Source organism: Macaca fascicularis, chromosome 7 (assembly GCF_037993035.2).
Source record: "Macaca fascicularis isolate 582-1 chromosome 7, T2T-MFA8v1.1".
In the NCBI taxonomy this organism is placed as follows: Eukaryota; Metazoa; Chordata; class Mammalia; order Primates; family Cercopithecidae; genus Macaca; species Macaca fascicularis.
Window position 1 is genome coordinate 160,061,679 of NC_088381.1, and position 24,282 is coordinate 160,085,960.

The following is a 24,282-nucleotide window of genomic DNA, read 5'->3' on the forward strand; positions in this document are numbered from 1 at the left end:
ACTTCCACTCGGCCTTTGCTGACAGGGTTTGGGGCCAGTTTATTCTGTGGTGTTTGACTATAGTCAAGTGCTTATTATCTAAAAGTTTTTGTCTTGCTAGGCTGCCTCTTTTGGCTAAAGAGAGCAGGCTTTTTATGGGGTTTTCTCTTGGTCTGAGCCCACAGCTTCTCCAGCACCAAGCCCAGGATAAATGAGGCAAAAAGAAAATCCAGGCCACTCCCCACCACGCTGCTCCTCTGGTTCCAAGGTCTGTCTTCTCCCTGCCTTTGAGATTCAGCTCATGTTTTTTTCTTTTTGAGACGCAGTTTTGCTCTTGTTGCCCAGGCTAGAGTGCAATGGTGCGATCTCAGCTCAGCGCGACCTCTGCTTCCCGGGATCGAGCAATTCTCCTGCCTCAGCCTCCCAAGTAGCTGGGATTACAGGCATGCGCCACCATGCCCAACTAATTTTGTATTTTTAGTAGAGACAGGGTTTCTGCACATTGGTCAGGCTGGTCTTGAACTCCCAACCTCAGGTGATCTGCCCACCTCAGCCTCCCAAAGTGCTGGGATTACACGTGTAAGCCACCGCGCCTGGCCCAGCTTATGTTTTATACAAATGTTGAGGTGTTTTGGCTGTACTTAAGAGGAGGAATAGAAAAAAGTACCAGTTCATCCCTTTTATTATTCAATTGTTTGGATATACCACAGTTTGTGTATTCGTTAACTAAATGAAGGTCTACATTTAGGCAGTTTATAATTTTGGGCAATTATGAATAAAGATGCTATAATCCTTTTTTGTTTTTTTTGAGATGGAGTTTCGGTCTTGTCGCCCAGGCTGAAGTGCAGTGGTACAATCTTGGCTCACTGCAACCTCTGCCTCCCGGGTTCAAGTGATTCTCCTGCCTCAGCCTCCTGGGATTACATGTGCCCACTATCACACCCAGAAAATTTTTGTATTTTTAGCAGAGATGGGGTTTCACCATGTTGACCAAGACCATGCTGGTCTTGAACTCCTGACCTCAGGTGATCCACCAGCCTCGGCCTCCCAAAGTGCGGGGATAACAGGCGTAAGTCACTGTGTCCAGCCCTCTTTTTTTGAGACAGTCTTGCTCTGTCACCCAGGCTGGAGTATAGTGGCACGATCTCGGCTCACTGAAATTTCCGCCTCCCGGGTTCATGTGATTCTCCTGCCTCAGCCTCCTGAAGAGCTGGGACTACAGGTGCCCGCCATCATGCCTGGCTAATTTTTGTATTTGAAGTAGAAGACGGGGTTTTGCCATGTTGGCCAGGCTGGTCTTGAACTCTTCACCTCAGGTGATCCACCAACTTCGGCCTCCCAAAGTGCTGGGATAATATGCATGGGCCACCATGCCTGGCCAGCTATAAGCATTTGATACAAGTTTTTATGTGAACCTAAGTTTTCTTTTCTCTTGGTTATATATACATGATTAGGATGGCTGGATCATATGGCTAAGTATACATTTATCAAAAAAATGCCAAACTGTTTCCCAAAGCTGTACACTTTTACATTCCCATTAACAGTGTATGAGTCTCAGCTGCCTGGATCCTTGTCAACACTTGGTATTGTCAGTTTTATTTCCTCATTAAGCCACACCTACAGGGGTGCCGTGGTATCTCATTGTGGTTTTATTGTGCATCTCCCTGTGACTAGTGATGCTGAGAGTCTTTTCATGGGCTTGTCATCCCTATGTCTTATTTGGTGAAGTACCTTTTCAAATTCTTCACCTTTTTATTGAGTTGCTCTCTTATTGTTCAGTTTTAAGAGTTCTTTAGGGCCGGGCGCGGTGGCTCAAGCCTGTAATCCCAGCACTTTGGGAGGCCGAGACGGGCGGATCACGAGGTCAGGAGATCGAGACCATCCTGGCTAACACGGTGAAACCCCGTCTCTACTAAAAAATACAAAAAACTAGCCGGGCGAGGTGGCGGGCACCTGTAGTCCCAGCTACTCGGGAGGCTGAGGCAGGAGAATGGCGTAAACCCGGGAGGCGGAGCTTGCAGTGAGCCGAGATCGCGCCACTGCACTCCAGCCTGGGTGACAGAGCCAGACTCCGTCTCAAAAAAAAAGAAAAAAAAAAAAAAAAAAAAAAAAAAAAAAGAGTTCTTTATATATTCTGCTTATAATTTCTTTGTCAGATACAGTTACTTTTTCTCTCAACTTCTACTACTAATTGGCCAAACTTTAAGACATATTTAAACCGAGACCTGGAAAGTAACTCTGCACTTCCCATTGTTATTTAGATTATACTCAAGTATTTTTCATTTTCTGGGTGGTAAAATGTATTTATTTTTCACCTACTAATATTCATGATTTCTGGCCGGGCACAGTGGCTCACACCTGTAATCCCAGCACTTTGTGAGGCCAAGATCATGAGGTCAGGAGATTGAGACAATCATGGCTAACACAGTGAAACCCTGTCTCTACTAAAAATACAAAAAATTAGCCAGTTGAGGTGGCAGGCACCTGTAGTCCCAGCTACTTGGGAGGCTGAGGCAGGAGAATGGCGTGAACCTGGGAAGCGGAGCTTGCAGTGAGCTGAGATTGCGCCACTGCACTCCAGCCTGGGTGACAGAGCGAGACTCCGTCTCAAAAAATAAAAAATAAAAAATAAAAAATAAATCATGATTTCTAAGGAATTTTTGGAGACTGTACAAATTACTGTGAAGTTTAAATTATTATGTTAAAGTAGTCATTAAATGTTCTAGCAATCCTCTCCTGCCTTGGTTTCCCAAAGTGCTGGGATTACAGGTGTGAGCCACCACGTCTAGCTTTTTTTTTTTTTTTTTTTTTTTTGGTAACTGCTCCTTAATCCAGGGAAATTTAGTAGATTAAAAATTTACTTAAGAGTCTTAATATGATTAAAGAGGGGATGAAGAATAATGTAAAGCAAAAATCAGAGGGAGCCCATATGTCAGATAAAAGTGTGAAGGTAGCGAACATGATGAAGCAGGCCTTACCTAGATCACTCCCAAGTGCTCCTGAACTGGTGGTTGGCCTTTCACATGGATGTGAACTCTGTCCTGATAGGTCCCCCTGCTGCTGCTGCTGCTGCTGCTTCTGCTGTTGCTGCTGTCTGAAACATTCAAAAGTGAATGTATATTTAAAAAACAAAACTTAAAAGAATAAATACACCATGAGAAAAACTATTCATGTGGAAAATACACTGTTCCACAAATCAAAGTAGTCACTGACATTAAAAGAATGCAAGAGCAGTTAGTCTGATATAGATTACTTTAAAATATAGAAGTGTTGATCCTAGGAAACCTAGACATAAAATTTAAATTTATCAGACAAATTAAGAGGTAGGTATTTTCATCACAAAATAACCTATCATGGCCAGGCATGGTGGCTCACACCTGTAATCCCAGCACTTTGGGAGGCCGAGGCAGGTGGATGGCCTGAGGTCAGGAGTTTGACACCAGCCTGGCCAACACAGTGAAATCCCATCTCTACTAAAAATACAAAAATTAGCCAGGTGTGGTGGCAGGCACCTGTAATCCCAGCTACTTTGGGAGGCTGAGGCAGGAGAATCACTTGAACTGGGAAGGTAGAGATTGCAGTGAGCCAAGATCGCGCCACTGCACTCCAGCCTGGGTGACAGACTCTGTCTCAAAAAACAAACAAACACACAAACAAACAAACCTATCATACAAAAAGATTCACTGGTAGCTATTCTTATGCAAATGAGTGTTGGTTTATAGACCCTTAATATTGTTGAAAGTCACTGAAAATAAGTACCTTTGATCAGATAAAGCATCTCAAACTACCATGTGAGTTAACATAATGTTTCCATGGCTGGCTCATTCTTTTGATTCAGGTCTGAGCTTAACAATCTCCCCAGAGATGCCTTTCCTGACCATCCCACCAAAAGTAGCCATCTGACATTCTCATTATTTCATCACTTCGTTTTAATTCTCAGCATAAACTTACCATCTGGTGTTCTCCTTATTTCCCTCTTTATGGCGTGTAAGCTAATGAGAGTGCAAATGTTAACTTGTTCATCTATTTCAACAGTGCTGATAACCGTGCTGTTACAACATAGTAAGCATTTACTGAACACTTGATAAATGAAAACTACTATTTAACACACATTATCAGATTTTAAGTAATATTGATTGCATTCAGCTCCTCTGTAATTTTTTCAAAAGGAAAAACAATGTAATTCAAATCCCCACTTTTAAAATGTTTAAACATGATAGTTATGATGTAAATATGTAGGAATATATTCTTGTACTCAGAAAATACACACTGAACAACTGAGACATAATGGAAAATCATATCTGCGTATTATTCCCAAATGGTTCAGAAAGGCCAACAATTGGGGAATCTGGGTGAAGGATATAAGGCGCTCTGTGTACTATTTCTGCTTTTATGTAAATCTGAAATTACAGGTCAGGCATCCCAATCCGAAAATCTGAAATCGAAATGCTCCAAAATCAGAAACTTTTTGAGCATCAACATGATACTCAAAGGAGGTGCTCAGTGCAGCACTTCAGATTTGAGATTTTGGATTTGGAATGCTTAACTGGCAAGTATAGTGCAAATATTCACAAATCCTATAAAACCCCAAATCTAAAACACTTCTAGTCTCAAGCATTGTGGATAAGGGATACTCAATCTAGATTTCATACATGTAAATACAAACACAGAAAACCAAAAACCAAAACTTACCAACAGCTGACAATCTCAGTGAGAAGCCATAGGTTAAAAAAAAAAAAAAAAAAAAAGATTGCTTCTCGGTGTTTTGGCTAAGATCAAGGTATTAAAAAAAAAAAAAGGGGGGGTATATAGGAATTTGAAAAGGAACCAGAATTTTTAAACTACCAGCAACAATTATTAATAGAATGACACATTTTTTCTAGAGTTCCTCTCAATTTTGTGTTTTAAAACTGTGAACAATAAAGTTCAACCAATGAGAACTGCAATTTTTCCCTGTTGGTCTCTAAGCCCGAATACTGACCTGTGTGTAGGTGTAAGACTTTAGTGTGCATGGCTAATGATGCACATAAGGGCAGTACCCTCCCATTAGCAAATCCTGATGCTGCGACATGGCACAAGAAAGACGGACTGAGTATGGAGAATTCCTGGCACATCAGCTATCACTCCATGCCCTCTTCCCCTCCACTCAAGAAGGTAGGTGAGAATGCAAGGGAGTGACAGGTAAGATAGCAATTTTAGAGGAATAGCCTTTATTCTACTTTTAGTTTATGAAAAGTGAGAAGTAAATCAATTGCCCACCTTGAAACAATGTTGACACCTTCCAGCTGTGAAGACACTGAGATGGAACATGTTTAAGTGGCACTCAGCATCCACTCCCACTGTGCCATTAATATTATAGAGGCTACAAAGCTAAAAGCTACATGTCTTAGATTATTTTACAAGTAGGATTCTGGTTACAAATTAAGTGCTCACATGAGCTTTAAAAGGCCAAAATGGGTTGGGCACGGTGGCTTGCGCCTGTAATCCTAGCACTTCGGGAGGCCAAGGCAGGTGGATCACCCGAGGTCAGGAGTTCAAGACCGGCCTGGCCAACATGGCGAAACTGTCTCTACTAAAAATACAAAAATTGTCTGGGCATGGTGGCTCATGCCTGTAATCCCAGCACTTTGAAAGGCTGAGGCGGGCAGATCACGAGGTCAGGAGTTCGAGACCAGCCTGGCCAACATGGTGAAACCCCATCTCTGTTAAAAATACAAAAAAATTAGCTGGGTGTGTTGGTGCGTGCCTGTAGTCCCAGCTACTTAGGAGGCTGAGGCAAGAGAATTGCTTGAACCCGGGAGGCGGAGGTTGTAGTAAGCCCAGATCATACCACTACACTCCAGCCTGGGTGACAGAGCAAGACTCTATCTCAAAAAAACAAAACAGAAACAAAAGTTAGGCAGGCATGGTGCTGCACAGCTGTAGTCCCAGCTACTCGGGAGGCTGAAGCAGGAGAATTGCTTGAAACTGGAAGTCAGAGGTTGCAATGAGCCAAGATGCCACCATTGCACTCTGGTCTGGGCAACAGAGTAAGACTCCATCTCAAAAAAAAAAAAAAAAAAAAAAGGCACAAATGGGCCAGGCATGGTGGCTCACGCCTATAATCCCAACACTTTGGGAAGCTGAGGCAGGTGCATCACCTGAAGTCAGGAGTTCGAGACCAGCCTGGTCAACATGGCAAAAACCCACCTCTACTAAAAATAAGAAAATTGGCTGGGTACAGTGGCGGGTGCCTATAATCTCAGCTACTCAGAAGGCTGAGGCAGGAGAATTGTTTGAAGCTGGGAGGTGGAGGTTGCAGTGAGCCAAGATCACACAACTGCACTCCAGCCTGGGCGACAGACAAGAGTCTGTCTCAAAAAATAAAATAAATAGGCAGAAATAAGGCCAGCCATCTCCCTACTTTGGTTGTTCTCTGGTGGCAAGCAAAGTCATGGAGATGCCAGTCCCAAAATTCTGCTTCACTGCTTTTGCAGGGGGGGCCAGACTTCCCATGTCTAGGCAATTGTGGTGGCAGCTTTCTAAGCCCAGGATCATTGCTATAGCAGTGTGTTCTTAAATTTAATATCCTCATTACCCATTGTGCCAATTGGGGCAGTGGTTACAGCTCTTCCTGCAAGTTGGTTTGTGGTACTCTGGAGGCCTGGCTAAGATCTGCACCTTCATCTTTTCTTAAGATTATGTAAAACCCTAATTTCTCTATTAAGTACTTTTTCTCCTTAAAACATCCCCAGTAGTTTCTGTTTCTCAATACTGTTTGATAAATTATACCATCACTGAAGTGGTGGCTCAAGTATTAGTCAATCAAAAACTCATAGCAATCCATGTCCATGAAGATATTTGTGTCTCACCTTGTTACAAAACATTTGTAACTATGTTTTTTGTAGCAGAAAGAATCTGCATCTGTTTCAAAGCCACACCTAGAGAAGACATTAATAATTGCCAACATGCATGTATGGAATCCTTTACAGTTTATAAAATAGTTTCACACACATTGCTTAATTTCATACTGATGTGAGTTAAGGCAGGTTTTACAGTGACACAGCTGAAGTAGTAGAGTTTTGCTTGGGGTTTTACAGTGGTAAAACAGATTTAGAGACTCCTGCTGGAAAAAATGTCATGGCTTAAAAATATTATTTAATGACTCATAAATTATGAATCTGTAATAGGGAGACTTTTTAACAGTCTATATATATATATATTTTGAGATGGAGTCTCGCTCTGTAGCCCAGGCTGGAGTGCAGTGGCACAATCTCGGCTCACTGCAAGCTCTGCCTCCTGGGTTCACGCCATTCTCCTACTTCAGTCTCCTGAGTAGCTGGGACTACAGGCGCCTGTCACCACGCCTGGCTAATTTTTTGTATTTTTAATAGAGACGGGGTTTCACTGTGTTAGCCAGGATGGTCTCGATCTCCTGACCTTGTGATCTGCCCGCCTCGCCTTCCCAAAGTGCTGGGATTACAGGCGTGAGCCACCACTCCCGGCTTAACAGTATTTTTTACACTAGAGAGAAACTAGTTTTTGTTGTTGTTGTTGTTTTGAGATAAGAGTCTCACTCTTGTCGCCTAGGCTGTAGTGCAACGGCATTACCTCGGCTCACTGCAACCTCTGCCTCCCAGGTTCAAGTGATTCTCCTGCCTCAGCCTGCTGAATAGCTGGGATTACAGTGCCCACCACCACACGGCTAATTTTTTGTATTTTTAGTAGAGAAGAGGTTTTGCCATATTGGCCAGGCTGGTCTCGAAATTCCTGACCTCAGATTATTCGCCTGTCTCGGCCTCCAAAAGTGCTGGGATTACAAGTGTGAGCCACAGCGCCCGGCCTAAACTAGTTTTTTTAATGCATGAAAACTATGATTACTTTATGGATTTATGCAATTACTTTATGATTTTCTTTATGCATGAATACTATGATTACTATATTCAGTATGAAGCTTCAAATACTCAAAAAGGGAAAAGAAAAACTAGAAAATCATACGAATAACAAATCAGAACCAGGGTCAATTTGGGAAGGGTAAGAGGTAAGAAAGAGTTAGCTTGATAACCTTAGAGCCAGGCCGGGCGCGGTGGCTCAAGCCTGTAATCCCAGCACTTTGGGAGGCCGAGACGGGCAGATCACGAGGTCAGGAGATCGAGACCATCCTGGCTGACACGGTGAAACCCCGTCTCTACTAAAAAATACAAAAAACTAGCCGGGCGAGGTGGCGGGCGCCTGTAGTCCCAGCTACTCGGGAGGCTGAGGCAGGAGAATGGTGGGAACCCGGGAGGCGGAGCTTGCAGTGAGCTGAGATCCGGCCACTGCACTCCAGCCCGGGCGACAGAGCGAGACTCCGTCTCAAAAAAAAAAAAAGATAACCTTAGAGCCAAGCTCCCAAAGACAGAACCTAGAGAGACAAGGAACTACCTAGGCTAAGTAATCAGGAATTTTAGTGAAAAGCAAATATTAGCTTCTCAGCTCTCCTACTAATGAGCTCTATAAGGTTTTGAATGCAAACCACCATTAAAAATGAACATCAAGAAGTTAGTTCTTAACTCTTCTCAGCAACATGTGACTATGTAAGATATTCTCAAGCTCTTTCCAAATTCTCCACAGTATTTGCAAAGTCAAGCCAAGAGGCTGAAGCTGGTAACCATCACTGCACACTTTCCTCCTCAATCAATCCTGCTCCAATTAGGAAGGAGTTATATCAAGATTTGAACATTTTTAAAGGGTACAAGGTTGCCTGACCCTGTTTACTAAAAAGCACTAGTTATTGCTGACATTGTTCTTGTTATAACTTACTTAGTCATTATTGGGCATTACTGAATTATCTTTACTACTATAAAATGTTCAGGCTGGGTGCAGTGGCTCATGCCTGTAATCCCAGCGCGCTGGGAGGCCCAGGCAGGCAAATTGCCTGAGGTCAGGAGTTCGAGCCCAGTCTGGCCAACATGGTGAAACCCTGTCTCTACTAAAAATACAAAAAAAATTAGCTGGGCGTGGTGACATGCGCCTGTAATCCCAGCTACTTGGGAGGCTGAGGCAGGGGAATTGCTTGAACCAGGGAGGTGGAGGTTGCAGTGAGCCAAGATCACGCCACTGCACTCCAGTCTGGGTGACAAAAGCAAGACCCTGTCTCAAAAAAGAAAAAAAAAAAAGTTCAATTTGTTGGAAGTTTCATATTTTTAATCCAATTTTTTAAAAATTTTAAGTAAAAGAGGGGTTTATTTTTATGCTTTAAATATACTTTCATTTTCTTAGATATACCTATAAATTTTGTATTATAGTTTCTATATGATGTATGTCTTTAGACCATTATATGGCAAAAAATGGCATAAAAAAAAGTCTGATGGCCGGGTGTGGTGGCACACGCCTGTAATCCCAGAACTTTGGGAGGCCGAGGTGGGCAGATTGCCTGAGCTCAGGAGTTCGAAACCAGCCTGGGTAACATGGTGAAACCCCATCTCTACAAAAAACACGAAAATTAGCCGGGCATGGTGGCACTTGTCTGTGATCCCAGCTACTTGGGAGGCTGAAGGAGAAGAATCGCTTAAACTCAGAGGGCGGAGGTTGCAGTGAGCTGAGATTGTGCCACTACACGCCAGCCTGGGTGACAGAGTGAGATTTCGTCTCAAAAAAGGAAAAAGAAAGTCTGAAATAAACATGATGAAAGTATCACATGGGAATTATTCTGGAAAGCAATTTAGAAATCTGTACCAAGGTCTTAAAAATATTCATACCCTTTAACCCAGTAATCTGACATCCTCAGAAAAAAGAAGAAATGATGAGACATTTGAGGCATAGAGGCAATATAAGAATTGTTCATTGCAGTATTAATTATAATAGCATAATTCAAAAGGCACATATATAAATTATGCCACATCCATTCATTTTATGAAATATCATGCAGCCTGTTACAAAGACTATTTACTGTCATAGGAAATGAGTACAACACTTACAAGGTAAGTGTGTATAAGTCACAGAAAGAGAATGTGCCAAAATACTAACATCAGTTACTAAAGGAGGTGACGGTTTTTTTTTTTTTTTTTGAGACAGAGCCTCGCTCTGTCGCCCAGGCTGGAGCGCAGTAGCGCCATCTCTGCTCAATGCAAGCTCCGCCTCCTGGGTTCACGCCATTCTCCTGCCTCAGCCTCCCAAGTAGCTGGGACTACAGGCGCCTGCCATCACACCCAGCTAATTTTTTTTGTATTTTTTAGTAGAGAGACGGGGTTTCACTGTGTTAGCCAGGATGGTCTCCATCTCCTGACCTTGTGATCTGCCTGCCTTGGCCTCCCAAAGTGCTGGGATTGCAGGAGTGAGCTACCGCACCCGCCCCCTTTTTTACTTTTTGAGACAGAGTCTCGCTCTGTCACCCAGGATAGAGTGCAGTGGCACAATCTCAGCTCACTGTAACCTCCACCTCTGGGTTCAAACAATTCTCCTGCCTCAGCCTCCAAAGTAGCTGCAATTACAGGTGTGCGCCGCCATGCCCGACTAATTTTTTTGTATTTTTAGGAGAGACGGGCTTTCGCCATGTTGGCCAGGCTGGTATTGAACTCGTGGCCTCAAATGATCTGCTTGCCTCAGCCTCCAAAAGTGCTGGGATTACAGACATGAGCCACTACACCTGGCCATGTATGCTTTCTTTTAATTTTGCTATTTCTTTTTTTTTGTTTGTTTTTTTGAGATAGAGTTTCACTCTGTCATCCAGGCTGGAGTGCAGTGGGGTGATCTCAGCTCACTGCAACCTCCACCTCCTGGGTTCAAGAGATTCTCCTGTTTCAGCCTCCTGAGTAGCTGGGATTACAGGGGCTCGCCATCATGCCCAGCTAATTTTTGTATTTTTAGTGGTGACGGTGTTTCGCCACATTGGCCAGGCTGGTCTTGAACTCCTGACCCTTCTGACCTCAGGTGATCTGCTCGCCTCAGCCTCCCAAAGTGCTGGGATTAGAGGTGTGAGCCATCGTGCCCGGCCAATTTAGATATTTCTTAAAATAAAATTTCCAGAATATTAGTTTTTCTAATTAAGTAGATTTAAGTTATTTTTTTATTATTTATTTATTTATTTGAGACAGAGTTTCACTCTTTTTGCCAAGGCTAGAGTGCAGTGGCAAGACCTCAGCTCACCACAACCTCTGTCTCCCTGATTCTCCTGCCTCAGCCTCCCAACTAGCTGGAATTACAGGCATGCGCCACCACGCCCAGCTATTTTTTTGTGTTTTTAGTAGAGATGGGGTTTCTCCATGTTGGTCAGGCTGGTCTTGAACTCCTGACCTCAGGTGATTCGCCCGCCTCCGCCTCCCAAAGTGCTGGGATTACAGGTGTGAGCCACCGCACCTGGCCTTAGATTTAAGTTATTTTTTACATTAACTAGATAATTGGTGATATAGAATTACAATTAATTATCATGATTATTTTATGACAATAGCATTTAACTATGTTAAAAAAAGTTCATATATTTTAGAGACATATATTAAAATGGTTATAGAACAAATGATATGATGATTGAGATTTGTTACAAAATAATCCAAACTTGTAGGTGGGACAGTGGAAAGAATGGGAGATGGGAGTATTATAAAACGAGACTGGGCCAGGTGCAGTGGCTCATGCCTGTAATCCCAGCACTTTGGGAGACCGAGGCAGGTGGATCACTTGAGGTCAGGAGTTTAAGACCAGCCTGGGCAACATGGTGAAACCCTGTGTCTACTAAAAATATAAGAATTAGCTGGGCATGGTGGTGTGCACCTGTAATCCCAGCTACATGGGAGGCTGAAGTGGGAGAATTGCCTGAACCCAGGAGGCAGAGGTTGCAGTGAGCAGAAATTGTGCCAATGCACTCCAGCCTGGGCAACAGAGCAAGACTCCACCTCAAAAAAAAAAAAAAAAAAAAAGGCAGGATTGGCCGTGTGCTAGTATTTGTTGAATCTGGGTGATAAACAAGAGTTCATTATGCTAGTTTTTCTACTTTTGTATAAATTTGGAGTTTAATAAAAAAGTTAATTTTGAAACTTAAAAGTAAAAAGCACTAATAAGCACTACTTTGAAATGTAACATATAATTAGCCATTAATCTATGCTGAATAAAGACTAGAAATATCTCACATTAAGAGGATGTCAGCTGATCAGAATTTTCCTTCATCTACTTCTGAGTTGTGACTTAAAAACAAAACAGAAAAAAAGGTAAATATTTTCTTCATTATACCATCAAATGTAAAATGAGCCAATATTTTTAGGTGCTGCTAATATACTGTCAATTATGATTGTAAGATACTTCTCAATTTCAGAGACATTGAAATGTGAAACTATGTGCATCTTAGAATGGATGAAATACAGCAATGGCAGGTCAGATTCAGCTATGAGTCTTTTGTTTTCTGACCTAGGATCAGCGGGTCTGATTATTTATCTTGTAATTTTTAACATGGAGTTTTTCTTTTTTTTTTTTTGAGACGAGGTCTCGCTCTTGTCCCCAGGCTGGAGTGCAGTGGCACAATCTCAGCTCACTGCAACTTCTGCGTCCCGGATTCAAGCGATTCTCCTGCCTCAGCCTCCCGAGTAGCTGGGATTATAGACACCCACCACCACGCCCAGCTAATTTTTGTTTTGTTTTGTTTTTTTTAAGACGGAGTTTCACTCTTGTTGCCCAGGCTGGAGAGCAATGGCGCGATCTCAGCTCACCACAACTTCCGCCTCCCGGGTTCAAGCGATTCTCCTGCCTCCCAAAAACTCACTCCCAAAGACCCGCCTTGGCCTCCCAAAATGGTGGGATTACAGGCATAAGCCACTGTGCCCAGCCTTTTATTTTTCTTTTTTTAAAAAAGTGGGGGACAAAAGTCTGAATGATAGTTACTTGAAAAGAATGTATTTTCATACAGTGGAATTCCTATTTCATACAATGGTGGGATTACAGGCGTAAGCCACTGCACCCAGCCTTTTCTTCTTCTTTTTTTAAAAAAGTGGGGGACAAAAGTCTGAATAATAGTTACTTGAAAAGAATGTATTTTCATACAGTGGAATTCCTATTTAGCAAGCACTTACAAGGCTGGGCACAAGGTAAAGTTTTAGGAGTTGATCCAGATTTATGGTTTGCATCCATTCTCCTGATGCTAACAGGCCTACAGGACCCCCTGCAGCAGCCATGAGCAGCTAAATGAACTACCCATGTCTATTTGGGAATGTGCTCCCATACCTCAAAAGCTGTTTTTCTTACTGATTGGTAGAGAAATTTTGCAGGGTTAATCAGGTAAGCAAGAAGCACATCCAAAGGATCAATAGGTATTCTTCTTGCCTTGTCCTAATTTCATTTTTCTTTTAATAAATGAAATTGTACAAGGTTTCCTTCACTCAGTTTCAAAAATTTATCCAGTATTGAGGCAAACTTTTTCATTAAAACTACATTTTGCTTCATGTTATTTGCTGTAAATTTTTATTTTTATTTATATATACACACATATATTTTTGGAGACAGTCTCACTGTATCAACCAGTCTGGAGTGCAGTGGTGCGATCTCGGCTCACTGCAACCTCCACCTGCTAGGTTCAAGCAATTCTCCTGGCTGAGCCTCCCAAGCAGCTGGGACTACAGCGCACACTGCCACGCCCGGCTAATTTTTTTGTATTTTTTAGTAGAGATGGAGTTTTACTGTGTTGCCTGGGCTGGTCTCGAACTCCTGACCTCAGGCAATCTGCCCACCTTGGCCTCCCAAAGTGCTAGGATCACAGGCGTAAGCCACCGTGCCTGTCCTATTTGCTGTAAATTTTTTAAATATGCATTCAAATATTCATAGGATTCAGGCAGTAACCATTTACAAACAGACAAAATAGCCAAAGCAAATATTAAACGTGCTACTTTAATTTGTACCAACTACTTTACTTTTCAAAGTAGGCTTCTCGTCTCTTCCGAAGCTCTTCTGAAGTAAGATTTGTACCTGATGTCTGTGGAATATCTTGAGATATATTTCTGGAACTACCTGAAAACAAAACACAACAGAACAAAAACCAATCACTGTATTTACCAATTCAAGCAACAATACATTTGTTTATACTCATTTGAGTAAGCTTTTAAAATGTTTTTTCTTGAAGAATATTCTACTCTTCTGGCTGGGCGTGGTGGCTCACACATGTAATCCCAGCACTGTGGGAGGCCAAGGCAGGTGGATCACCTGAGGTGAGGAGTTCAAGACCAGCCTGGCCAACAGGGCAAAACCATATCTCTACTAAAAGTACAAAAAACTTGCCAGGCATGGTGGTAGGTGCCTGTAGTCCCAGTTACTCAAGAGGCTGAGGCAGGAGAATTGCTTGAACCCGGAAGGCAGAGGTTGCAGTGAGCCAAGATTGTTGCACTCCAGGCTGGGCGACAGTGAGACTCTTAATTCAAAAAACAAAAGAAATCTAAAGCTGATTTCTGTCCCTGCTAATCCAGCAGGACTCTATTAATCAAAAATGGGATTGCACACCATATGGAGTACTCAGAGGTGTGCCTAGAGGCAAGAAAAGTTCAGGATGAAAATAATCTTCCCATTAATGGAATCTCAATTTTATCTGGATATCTAAGGAAATCAATTGATAAATAATTTCATTAGAAAGTAGAAGCAAATACACATAAGTTAGAGAAAAATAAAACAAAAAACCCACTTCAAACTTTTAATTAAGAAACTTCGAGCTATGTCTTAACATTTTTCTTTGCCTAGACTGTATAGGGGATATGTTTTCACTTTTGAAATTGATAGTTTATATCACTAAAAAACTGGGCCCACCAAAGCGGGCTTAAGGTTTAAGTTGCATAGCCAATAAATGTTGGCTTTTTGTATAATCAGTTTATATCCCCTGTCCAGGCCCTTCCATAGTGTCTAATGACATACATTTATGAAAGAGCTGATTTGGGTAAGGGTCAACTGATACCCACAAAGATTAACACCACAATTGACTACTGTGTTAGTACAGGTTATTGAAACCAAATAAATAACCAGGAGTAAAAATATAACTACTCCTAATAAAATATAGGTTGTAAAAAGTTATTTCCATTATAAGAAATCTAAAGGGAAAGCCCACTATATAGCTATTGCTTCTGCAGTAATTGTCAAAACACTTCTAAGAGTACATTAACTTCCAGGAAACCTAAGAATAATTGGAATCAATTCTTCAGCAATGAATACAACACACATCAGAATGTCTTTACCTTGCATACTTAGCTGAATAGCCCTGCGGAGATCTGCTTCCTCATCTTCCATGTCAATTTCTTGGCGACTTAGTGCCAGAGCCCTCTGCAAATCCTCCTCATCTTCATCTAACATTCCTGAGCCATCATTTGCTTCTAACACTCGTTCCAGGTCTGTTTTATGGACTCTAAAGAACAAAAGCACTGGTAGTAACTGCAACCAATCTTCTATTTTAGACATAACATAAAGGCATTTGTAATGTAAAGGCTTTACGTAAGCCAAAACTTAAAACGTTTTCTGGCAAATAAGCTCTAGTAATATAATGATTGTGTTGTAATTTGAATCCAACTAAGTTTTTTTTCTCTGTTTCTTTTTTTGAGACAGGGTCTGACTCTCTTGCCCAGGCTGGAGTGCGGTGGTGTGATTGTGGCTCACTGTAGTCTCGACCTCCCCAGTTTTGGGTGATCCTTCCTCCTCTGCCTCCCAAGTAGCTAGGACTACAGACACGCACCACCACGTCTGGCTAATTTTTGTACTATTTGTAGAGGTGAGGTTTTGCCATGTTGCCCAGGCTGGTCTCAAACTCCTGGGTTGAAGCAATCAGCCTGCCTCAGCCTCCTGAAGTGCTAGGAATACACCATACCTGCTAACTTAGTTAATATATTTAAGTATTTCAAAGAGTTGATTCACGTTCGAACTAATAAACTTCACTAAAATGTAAGGTCCAAAATAGAGGTGCCGACAACACAAGGACCACATATTCAATGTAAGCATGAAAATTTTATTCTCATAATGAAATATCGTCATATGTTCCATACTGCAGGCCTCATTTTTACCTTTGCTCTTTCAGTTGTGCTAATTCTTCTCCAATAAGTTTTGGTCGGTGCATCTGTTGGACCCTGATCATCTGCAGGAGTTGGTCAGCTTCGCAATCTGGCAGGTCACCCTTAACAACAAATATAGAATAACCTAAAACAAAAAGGCAAAAATCAACCTAAACAGCTAGTAAAGAGATTCAAAATTGATGTAAAATGCTAGTAAAGAGGCAGCACAGTACACTGGAAAAAAATACAAGCTGAGGATTCAGAAAGATTTTAGTTCAAATAATGATTCTTATACTTACTAGTAAAGTCATCTAGGATAAGTTACTTAAAATCTCTGAGCCTCACTTTCTCCATTGTAAGACTGGAATAGCCGTCTCACTGAGTGACTGTGCGAAGTAAATGTCTGTAAAGGGCCCTACTAATATAGCACTTGACTGAGCAGGCTACTCACTTACTGGTATGAGAGAGAGTAAAGGAGTCGGTAAGAGCAACTGATTGAGAATCAGACTGCCTGCATCTGATCCCAGTTCTCCCACTTCCTAGCTGCATTTGTCTTGGTTTCTACTGTTAAACATAATGATACTGGTACCTTCCTGTGATGGTTAATATTATCAACTTGATTGGATTGAAGGCTACAAATTATTGTTTCTGGGTGTGTCTGTGAGGGTGTTTCCAAAGGAGATTAACATTTAAGCCAGTGAACTGGGAGAGGCAGACCCACCCTCAATCTGGGTGGTCACCATCTAATCAGCTGCCAGCTCGGCTAGAATAAATCAGGCAGAAATAAGAGTGTGGAAGGACCAGACTTGCTGAGCCTTCACCTTTCTCCCATGCTGGATGCTTCCTGCCCTCAAATATCACACTCCAAGTTCTTCATCTTTTGGACTCTTGAATTTACACCAGTGGTTTGCCAGGGGCTCTTGGGCCTTTGGCCATAGACTGAAGGCTGCACTGTCAGCTTCCCTACTTTTGAGGTTTTGGGACTTGGACAGGCTTCCTGGTTCCTCAGCTTGCAGACAGCCTATTGTGGGACTTCACCTTGTGATCATATGAGTCAATATTCCTTAGTACATTACCCTTCATATATACATCTATCTTATTAGTTCTGTCCCTCTAGAGAACCCTGACTAATACACTCACAGGGCTGTTTCGAGGACACAGTCAGATAATGTGTGCAATAACTAGTAACATGGCTAAAACTAATCATCTGTGGAAAGAGCTACCCTGACCCACACATGTATACCCCTTGTAACTAAAAATAGGAGCTGAGAAGCCAAATACCTAAAAGCTATTTAAGGTGTCAAACGTGTGGTTTGCATCCCAAAAGAATTACATTAGTCTAGTGTGACTGTGTATAAATATGATTCCAGAAATCCAGGGTTTCCCCAAGCTAGATGCTACACACAAAAACTAAGAGTGGGCTATACCTAAAACAATCTAAGTTTTTCTATTATTAATTATTATTATTATTTTTTATTTGAGATGGAGTCTCACTCTGTCACCCAGGCTGAAGTGCAGTGGTGCAATCTCAGCTCATTGCAACCTCTGCCTCCCAGGAGGTTCAAGCGATTCTCCTGCCTCAGCCTCCTGAGTAGCTGGGATTACAGGCGCCCGCCACCACGCCTGGTTAATGTTTGTATTTTTAGGAGAGATGGGGTTTCACCATGTTGGCCAGGCTGGTCTCAAACTCCTGACCTCAGGTGATCTGCCCACCTCAGCCTCCCAAAGTGCTGGGATTACAGGTGTGAGCCACCGCACCTGGCACATTTTTCTTAAACTCTGGTGTTTGTTATTGGATATCCTTTGTTAGAATTAACACATAATGGGACAAAGATTGTAAGAACTACTAATGGAAAACCTCTAAACAGTACAATGAACATTTTTTATGAGGACAACTGTATTCAGAGTTCAAATGGTTTAATGTGTTTTCTGCCAGTAAAACTGTTTCTATATCGTACAATAAATATGCCAGCTCACCATGGTATTCTATGAAGAGTGTCTGAAGAATGGATACTCTGCCCTGTTCAGGGGTCATGGTCAAGATCTTGGGTTTTATTCAAGACTTCAGATTTTATTTTACTTTTCAATTTTTTTTTTTTTTGAGAGTCTTGTTCTGTCACCCAGGCTGGAGTGCAGTGGTATGATCTTGGCTCACTGTAACCTCTGCCTCCTGGGTTCAAGTGATTCTCCTATCTCAACCTCCCAAGTAGCTGGGACTACAGGTGCACAACATCACGCCCAGTTAATTTTTGTATTTTTTTTGGTAGAGACAGGGTTTCACCATGTTGGCTAGGCTGGTCTCAAACTCCTGACCTCAAGTGATCTGCCCCTCAACCTCCCAAAGTGCTGGGATTACAGGCATGAGCCACCACACTCAGCCTAAGACTTCAGATTTTATTCTAAGTGTGCTGGGAAGCCACTGAAAGACAAGGAGTGAGGGTGGGACATAACAGGCATTACACTGGTTAAGAAGCACTCTGAGCGGCTCTATCAGTATAATATATAGGAACCAGAGTACAAGAAGTGTCACCCTTATGGAAATGGAAAACCTGATAGATAGCATGGATAGAAAAAAAAATAAGTCTTTCATAGACATGTTCAGTTTGAAATGCTTTTTGGACTTCAAAGTGGAGATGCCAAAGCTAGGAGTTAGTCAAAGCTAGGTGTTCAGGGTAGATGTCAAGACTAAAGATAAAAGTTTGGTAATTACTGACACACAGATCTTATTTAGAGATATACCTAAGATCCATGAAAGGGATCTGAAAGATGCAGGCAACAAGTTAGGAAAACCACAGCATGGTGGGCTGGAGGTCAAGGGCAGACAGGGTTTTTAAGAAGGGATATCATTAGGAACCAAGGTTTTAACTATAAAAGAAAAAAGATACAAGTATCTAAAATCAAAGAATTAAAAACTCTATATTCCTAAATGTGAATTCACAATAACTACATAACAAACCCAGTAGCAATAAGCATGCCAGCACTCAAATTGTGATCTCTAAATACCATTACTAAAAGATGGTTAGGCACAGTGGCTCATGCCTGTAATCCCAGCACTTTAGGAGGCCGAGGCAGGTAGATCACCTGAGGCCGGAATTCGAGACCAACCTGGCCAATATGGTGAAACCCTGTCTCTACTAAAAATATAAAAATAAAAAAACACTTAGCCAGGGGCCAGGCGCAGTGGCTCATGCCTGTAATCCCAGCACTTTGGGAGGCTGAGGTGGCAGATCACCTGCAGTTAGGAGTTCGAGACCAGCCTAACCAACATGGAGAAACCCCTTCCATCTCTACTAAAAATACAAAATTAGCCAGGCGTGGTGGCTCATGCCTGTAAACCCAGCTACTGGGGAGGCTGAGGCAAGAGAATCGCTTAAACCCGGGAGGCAGAAGTTGCAGTGAGCCGAGATCACGCCATTGCACTCCAGCCTGGGCAACAAAAGGGAAACTCCATCTCAAAAAAAAAGAAAAAATTATCCAGTCGTGGTGGCACGCACCTGTAATCCCAGCTACTCGGGAGGCTGAGGCAGAAGAATCGCTTGAACCCAGGAGGCGGAGTTCAAGAAAAGGAGAAGGCACACTAGAGACAATCCTAAGGAAAAAATAAAAATGGGGAGGCAGCTGGAGTTTCATGGAATTAAGAGAAGATTTTTTTTAATTACTGGAGTTAAAAAGCTTATTTTTCTGCTTATAGGTATATTACCAAAAAAAAAAAGGGGGGGGGGAACTGATTATACAAGAGAGTGGAGAGATGAAAGCAAGAACATCTTGAGTAGGTGAGAGGAGCTGGGATCCAGCCCACAAGTGAGGGACTGGTCTTCGCTAGAGGTAGGGGACCATTCATCTATTTTAGTAGTCGCAAAGCACAGGTGAAGATATAAGCAAATTAGTACACTTGCTGGTAGAAAGGTAAGAACATAATTTTAATTGCTTCTATGTTCTCAGCAGAATGTAATGGAAGGCCATACGCAAGGTGTGTAAGGAAGGGAGAGGAAAGTGGTTAAAGGTTTGAAGACAGAAGCTGTGAAATTAGTCACCTTGGAAAGTGGCACATGATTTTTTATAAACATCTGAAGAGTGGCACATGATTTTTTATAAACATCTGGAGAGTGGCACATGATTTTTTATAAACGTCTGGAGAGTGGTACATGATTTTTTATAAACATCTTGGAGAGTGGTATGGGGATTTACTAAGAAAACATAGTAGAAATATCAGGCAGCACTAAAGGCTCATCTGAATTTTGTGATTATAATAAATTTAAAGTAAAACCTTAGCTAGGTGCGGTAGCACAAGCCTGTAGTCCCAGCTACTCAACAGGCTGAGGCAAGAGGATCACTTGAGGCCAGGAGTGTGGGGCTACAATGAGCTGTGATCATGTCACTGCACTCCAGCCTGGGCTTCAGAGAGGCCTAGTCACTTTGATAGACAGATGGATGGGTGAATGGATGGATAGATCGTTTAAGAAAAAAGTAAAACCAATCATCATGTTTTATGTTATTTTTTAGCCATATCCTGCTACTCTGGTACAGGAATGGACAAGGCCAAGATTTGGTTTTAACCAGGGTTGAGATTTTTGTCATTCAAGTATGATGGAGGGAGAGAAGGGGGAAACAAGCTGAAGAATGCAATGGAGTGATTATAACAATGAATTACAGAAAATAAGCAGCAGAAGAAAGGAAGAATGCATATAAAGGAAATGCTTGGGCCCCACGGTAGGGTTTAAAGAATGGCTGGAATAAAAAAAACAGATAAAACATGGTTTAAGGATAGGAGGTGGTAGTTAAAGAGTAATACGCTTGCAATTGAGATTTGACAGTGGTTATGATTATTGGTAATAGCTAAGCAAGAGTGAGTGATTTTGAAACTAAGAAGCAGGTACTGGATTACTGGATTGATTAGCAATACAGAAATCATTAAGAATGATAAAAGGAGTTGAAGTAGAGAAAAACACAATGAGTCAGATCCTAAAATCACTGATGAAAAGAGACTTTTGGATGAGTGCAAAAGGGCAAGGGATAGTTTAATCTAGGGGCGCGTATTTCTTTCGTCTTTGAGATGGAGTCTCTGTCGCCCAGGCTGGAGGGCAGTGGCACAATCTCAGCTCACTGCAAGATCCACCTCCCGGGTTCACACTATTCTCCTGCCTCAGTCTCCCAAATAGCTGAGACTACAGGTGTCCACCACCACAACTGGCTAATTTTTTGTTATTTTTAGTAGACACGGGGTTTCCCCGTTAGCCAGGATGGTCTTGATCTCCTGACCTCGTGATCTGCCCGCCTCGGCCTCCCAAAGTGCTGGGATTACAGGCGAAAGCCACCACAACTGGCCCTTAGGGGCATGTATTTCAAAGAAACTGGAGTTTATAGGGAAGAACAGTGGCCTAGAAGAGGCAAAAAAGAAAAATATCTATCCCTCCTCTCAGCTGTGTGGTATGTGATGTATAAAAGAAAAAACCATTACTTAGAAGGGCTGCAAAGAAAGCAGCATCCTCAGAAGAGGGAGGGCCAGGTGCCAGTGAGAACTCTAATGGAACAGCGTCACCCAAATCACAGCCTATCACCACGTCAAACCTAAAGATTGTTTCACTGCCACTGCCAGAAAAACAGTATTGTCACACTGTCATCTAATGCTCCAGTTTATTTAACTACTTCGAAAGATAACGTTACAAAATTTTCAGCCTTTACTTACCTTCCTGTTGTAATTGAGCCAAGAAAAGTGCAAGATATGTATCTGATATTAACTCTGGACCCGTCAAGAGAGAATTCAAGTTAAACCACTGGAAAAAAAATTGTCAATATTTAAGTTAGTGCATATTATAGGTAATAAAGTAGTTTCACATGTTAAGAACAGATATAACCCATCAAAGTTTAGTAAGATTGTTTAAACTCTGGAAATATTTCAAGTTGAGCTCTTTCCTCTGACTGAATAATATCTTAAAAGAGAATACTGCAGATTTATCACTATTACTTTTTTTTTTTTTTTTTTTTGAGAAGAGTCTCATTCTATCACCCAGGCTGGAGTGCAGTGGCATGACCTCAGATCATTGCAACCTCCGTCTCTCAGGTTCAAGCAATTCTCCTGCCTCAGCCTCCCAAGAAGCTGGAACTATAGGCCCGCGCCACCACACCCAGCTAATTTTTGTATTTTTAGTTAGAGACAGCACATTTGCCACATTGACCAGGCTGGTCTCAAACTCCTGACCTCAAATGATCCTCCCGCCTTGGCCTCCCAAAGTTCTGGGATTACAAACATGAGCCACTGCACCCGGCCTCTGTTAGATACTCTTTTTTTTTTTTTTTTTTTTGAGACAGAGTCTCGCTCTGTTGCCCAGGCTGGAGTACAGTGGTGCAATCTCGGCTCACTGCAAGCTCCGCCTCCCAGGCTCATGCCATCCTCCTGCCTCAGCCTCCCGAGTAGCTAGGACGATATGCGCACACCGCCACACCCAGCTAATTTTTTGTATTTTTAGTAGAGATGGGGTTTCACCGTGTTAGCCAGGATGGTCTTGATCTCCTGACCTTGTGATCCACCCGCCTTGGCCTCCCAGAGTGCTGGGATTACAGGCGTGAGCCATGGCGCCCGGCCCTGTTAAATAGTTTTTTAAAAACAACACTTTGCTTTAAACTATAAACATTAAACCCTCCCAAAAGAATAAAAATGGATAGTCCGTAGTTGAAATGTCTTTATTAATAGCTATAGTTAAATCTTTTTTCAAAGTATCAGTCCAACATAACTCTAATCGCATCTATCATACTGATGGGAGGAAAAATGACAACTATACAAAGTTTTCCCATTACCGATAATTTTTGTCAAAAGATTCCAATTGTGAGAAAGTCAGAAGTTCCAGGAAGATAATTTATAATTACCAACTCAGTTTTTAAAAATCACTAAATTAGGTGGGCATGGCAGCTCATGCCTATAATCCAAGCACTTTGGGAAGCTAACGTGGGAGGATTGCTTGAGCCCAGGAATTTGAGACCAGCCTGGGCAACATAGTGAGACCCTCTATAATTTAAAAATGTTTTTAAAAAACACTATCACATATAACATATAAACACATTTTTTTTTAAAGAGATGGTCATCTAGGCTGGAGTGCAGTGGTGCAATCATAACTCACTGCAGCCTTGAACCCCTGGCTTAAGTGATTCTCTCGCTTCATCCTCCCAAATAGCTGGGACTACAGGTGTGCACCAAGATGCTTGACGAATTTTCTAATTTTTTTTGTAGAAATGGGGGTCTCTGTGTTGTACAGGCTGGTCTCAAACTCCTGGCCTCAAGACATCCTCCCACCTCAGTCTCCCTACATGCTGGAATTACAGGTGTTAACCACTGCACTCGGCCCTAATTAACATCATTTATCACTACCACAAAGTAATCCTAATTTAACCCACAAGATACAAAAAGTGTTTAAAGTTACTGTCAGTATCATGACCAACTATTTTCCTGGATTTTGACAATGTTAATACTTTTTCCAGCCTTCTTTTTTATTATACAGGGACCTCAGACAGAGTCTATAGTGAAAAATATAGTTTTAAACAAAAATATAAATTAGAACCAAAGAAAATAAAATAAACCAAAATTTGACATCTTCTGTATTTGTTTTTTTTTTTGTTTTTTTTTTTTTAAAGATAGATTTTCACTCTTATTGCTCAGGCTGGAGTGTAATGGCGTGATCTTGGCTCACTAAAACCTCCACCTCCCAGGTTCAAGCAATTCTCCTGCCTCAGCCTTCCAAGTAGCTGGGATTACAGGCATGCGCGAACACACCCAGCTAATTTTGTATTTTTAGTAGAGACGGGGTTTCACCACGTTGGCAAAGCTGATCTTGAACTCCTGACCTCAGGTGATCCACCCACCTCAGCCTCCCAAAGTGCTGGGATTATAGGCATGAGCCACAGCGCCCGGCCAACATCATCTGTATTTGTCAAAGATAATGTAATTCAAAATGTGAAAATTCAATTTTGAAGAACTAAAAATTTTTAAATCTCTCAAAATAATAAGATAGGCATTTATTTGCAAATTAATACGAGGGTACTTCTGAAATCTAAGTCTACAGACCTTAAAAATTCAGTGCTTACTTTATACAAAAAAAGTAAAGAATACTGGATCATAATTTTTAAAAACACGTAAATAAAACCCAGAGGTTAAATAATCTCAGCAGTACCCTACCCTGGTTTTTACCTAGAGGTGATTCCCACTCGTGTCAGCCTCTACTGCTCTAAGTTGCACTTTTTAAATTTTTTTTCGGTAGAGACAAGGTTTCACTGTGTTGGTCCAAGCCGGTCTCAAGCTCCTGGCCTCAGTGATCTCCCTGCTTCAGCCTCCCAAAGTGCTGGGATTACAAGCGTG

General features: G+C 41.9%; 1 protein-coding gene and 1 long non-coding RNA gene across 24 annotated transcripts in view; one reads left to right on the top strand and one right to left on the bottom strand.

Moving 5' to 3' along the window:
- Window positions 1–24,282, bottom strand: part of ATXN3 (ataxin 3) — a 68,021-nt gene that overhangs the window by 28,265 nt on the left and 15,474 nt on the right. For 20 of the 22 annotated variants that reach the window (XM_073998119.1, XM_073998121.1, XM_073998108.1 and 17 more), the window contains 5 exons: window positions 21,622–21,709; window positions 15,948–16,080; window positions 15,132–15,298; window positions 13,827–13,923; window positions 2,958–3,073 (listed from right to left, as the gene is read on the bottom strand). In XM_073998119.1, coding sequence (XP_073854220.1) covers window positions 2,958–3,073; window positions 13,827–13,923; window positions 15,132–15,298; window positions 15,948–16,080; window positions 21,622–21,709 — 601 coding nt within the window. Of the gene's footprint in view, window positions 1–2,957; window positions 3,074–12,059; window positions 12,114–13,826; window positions 13,924–15,131; window positions 15,299–15,947; window positions 16,081–21,621; window positions 21,710–24,282 lie in introns of all 22 variants that reach the window. The other 2 variants (XM_073998115.1, XM_065549264.2) reach the window with 1 other exon arrangement.
- LOC102117378 (uncharacterized) overlaps window positions 1–24,282 on the top strand; it is a 66,386-nt gene that overhangs the window by 27,758 nt on the left and 14,346 nt on the right. The gene's annotated exons all lie outside the window — the stretch shown is intronic.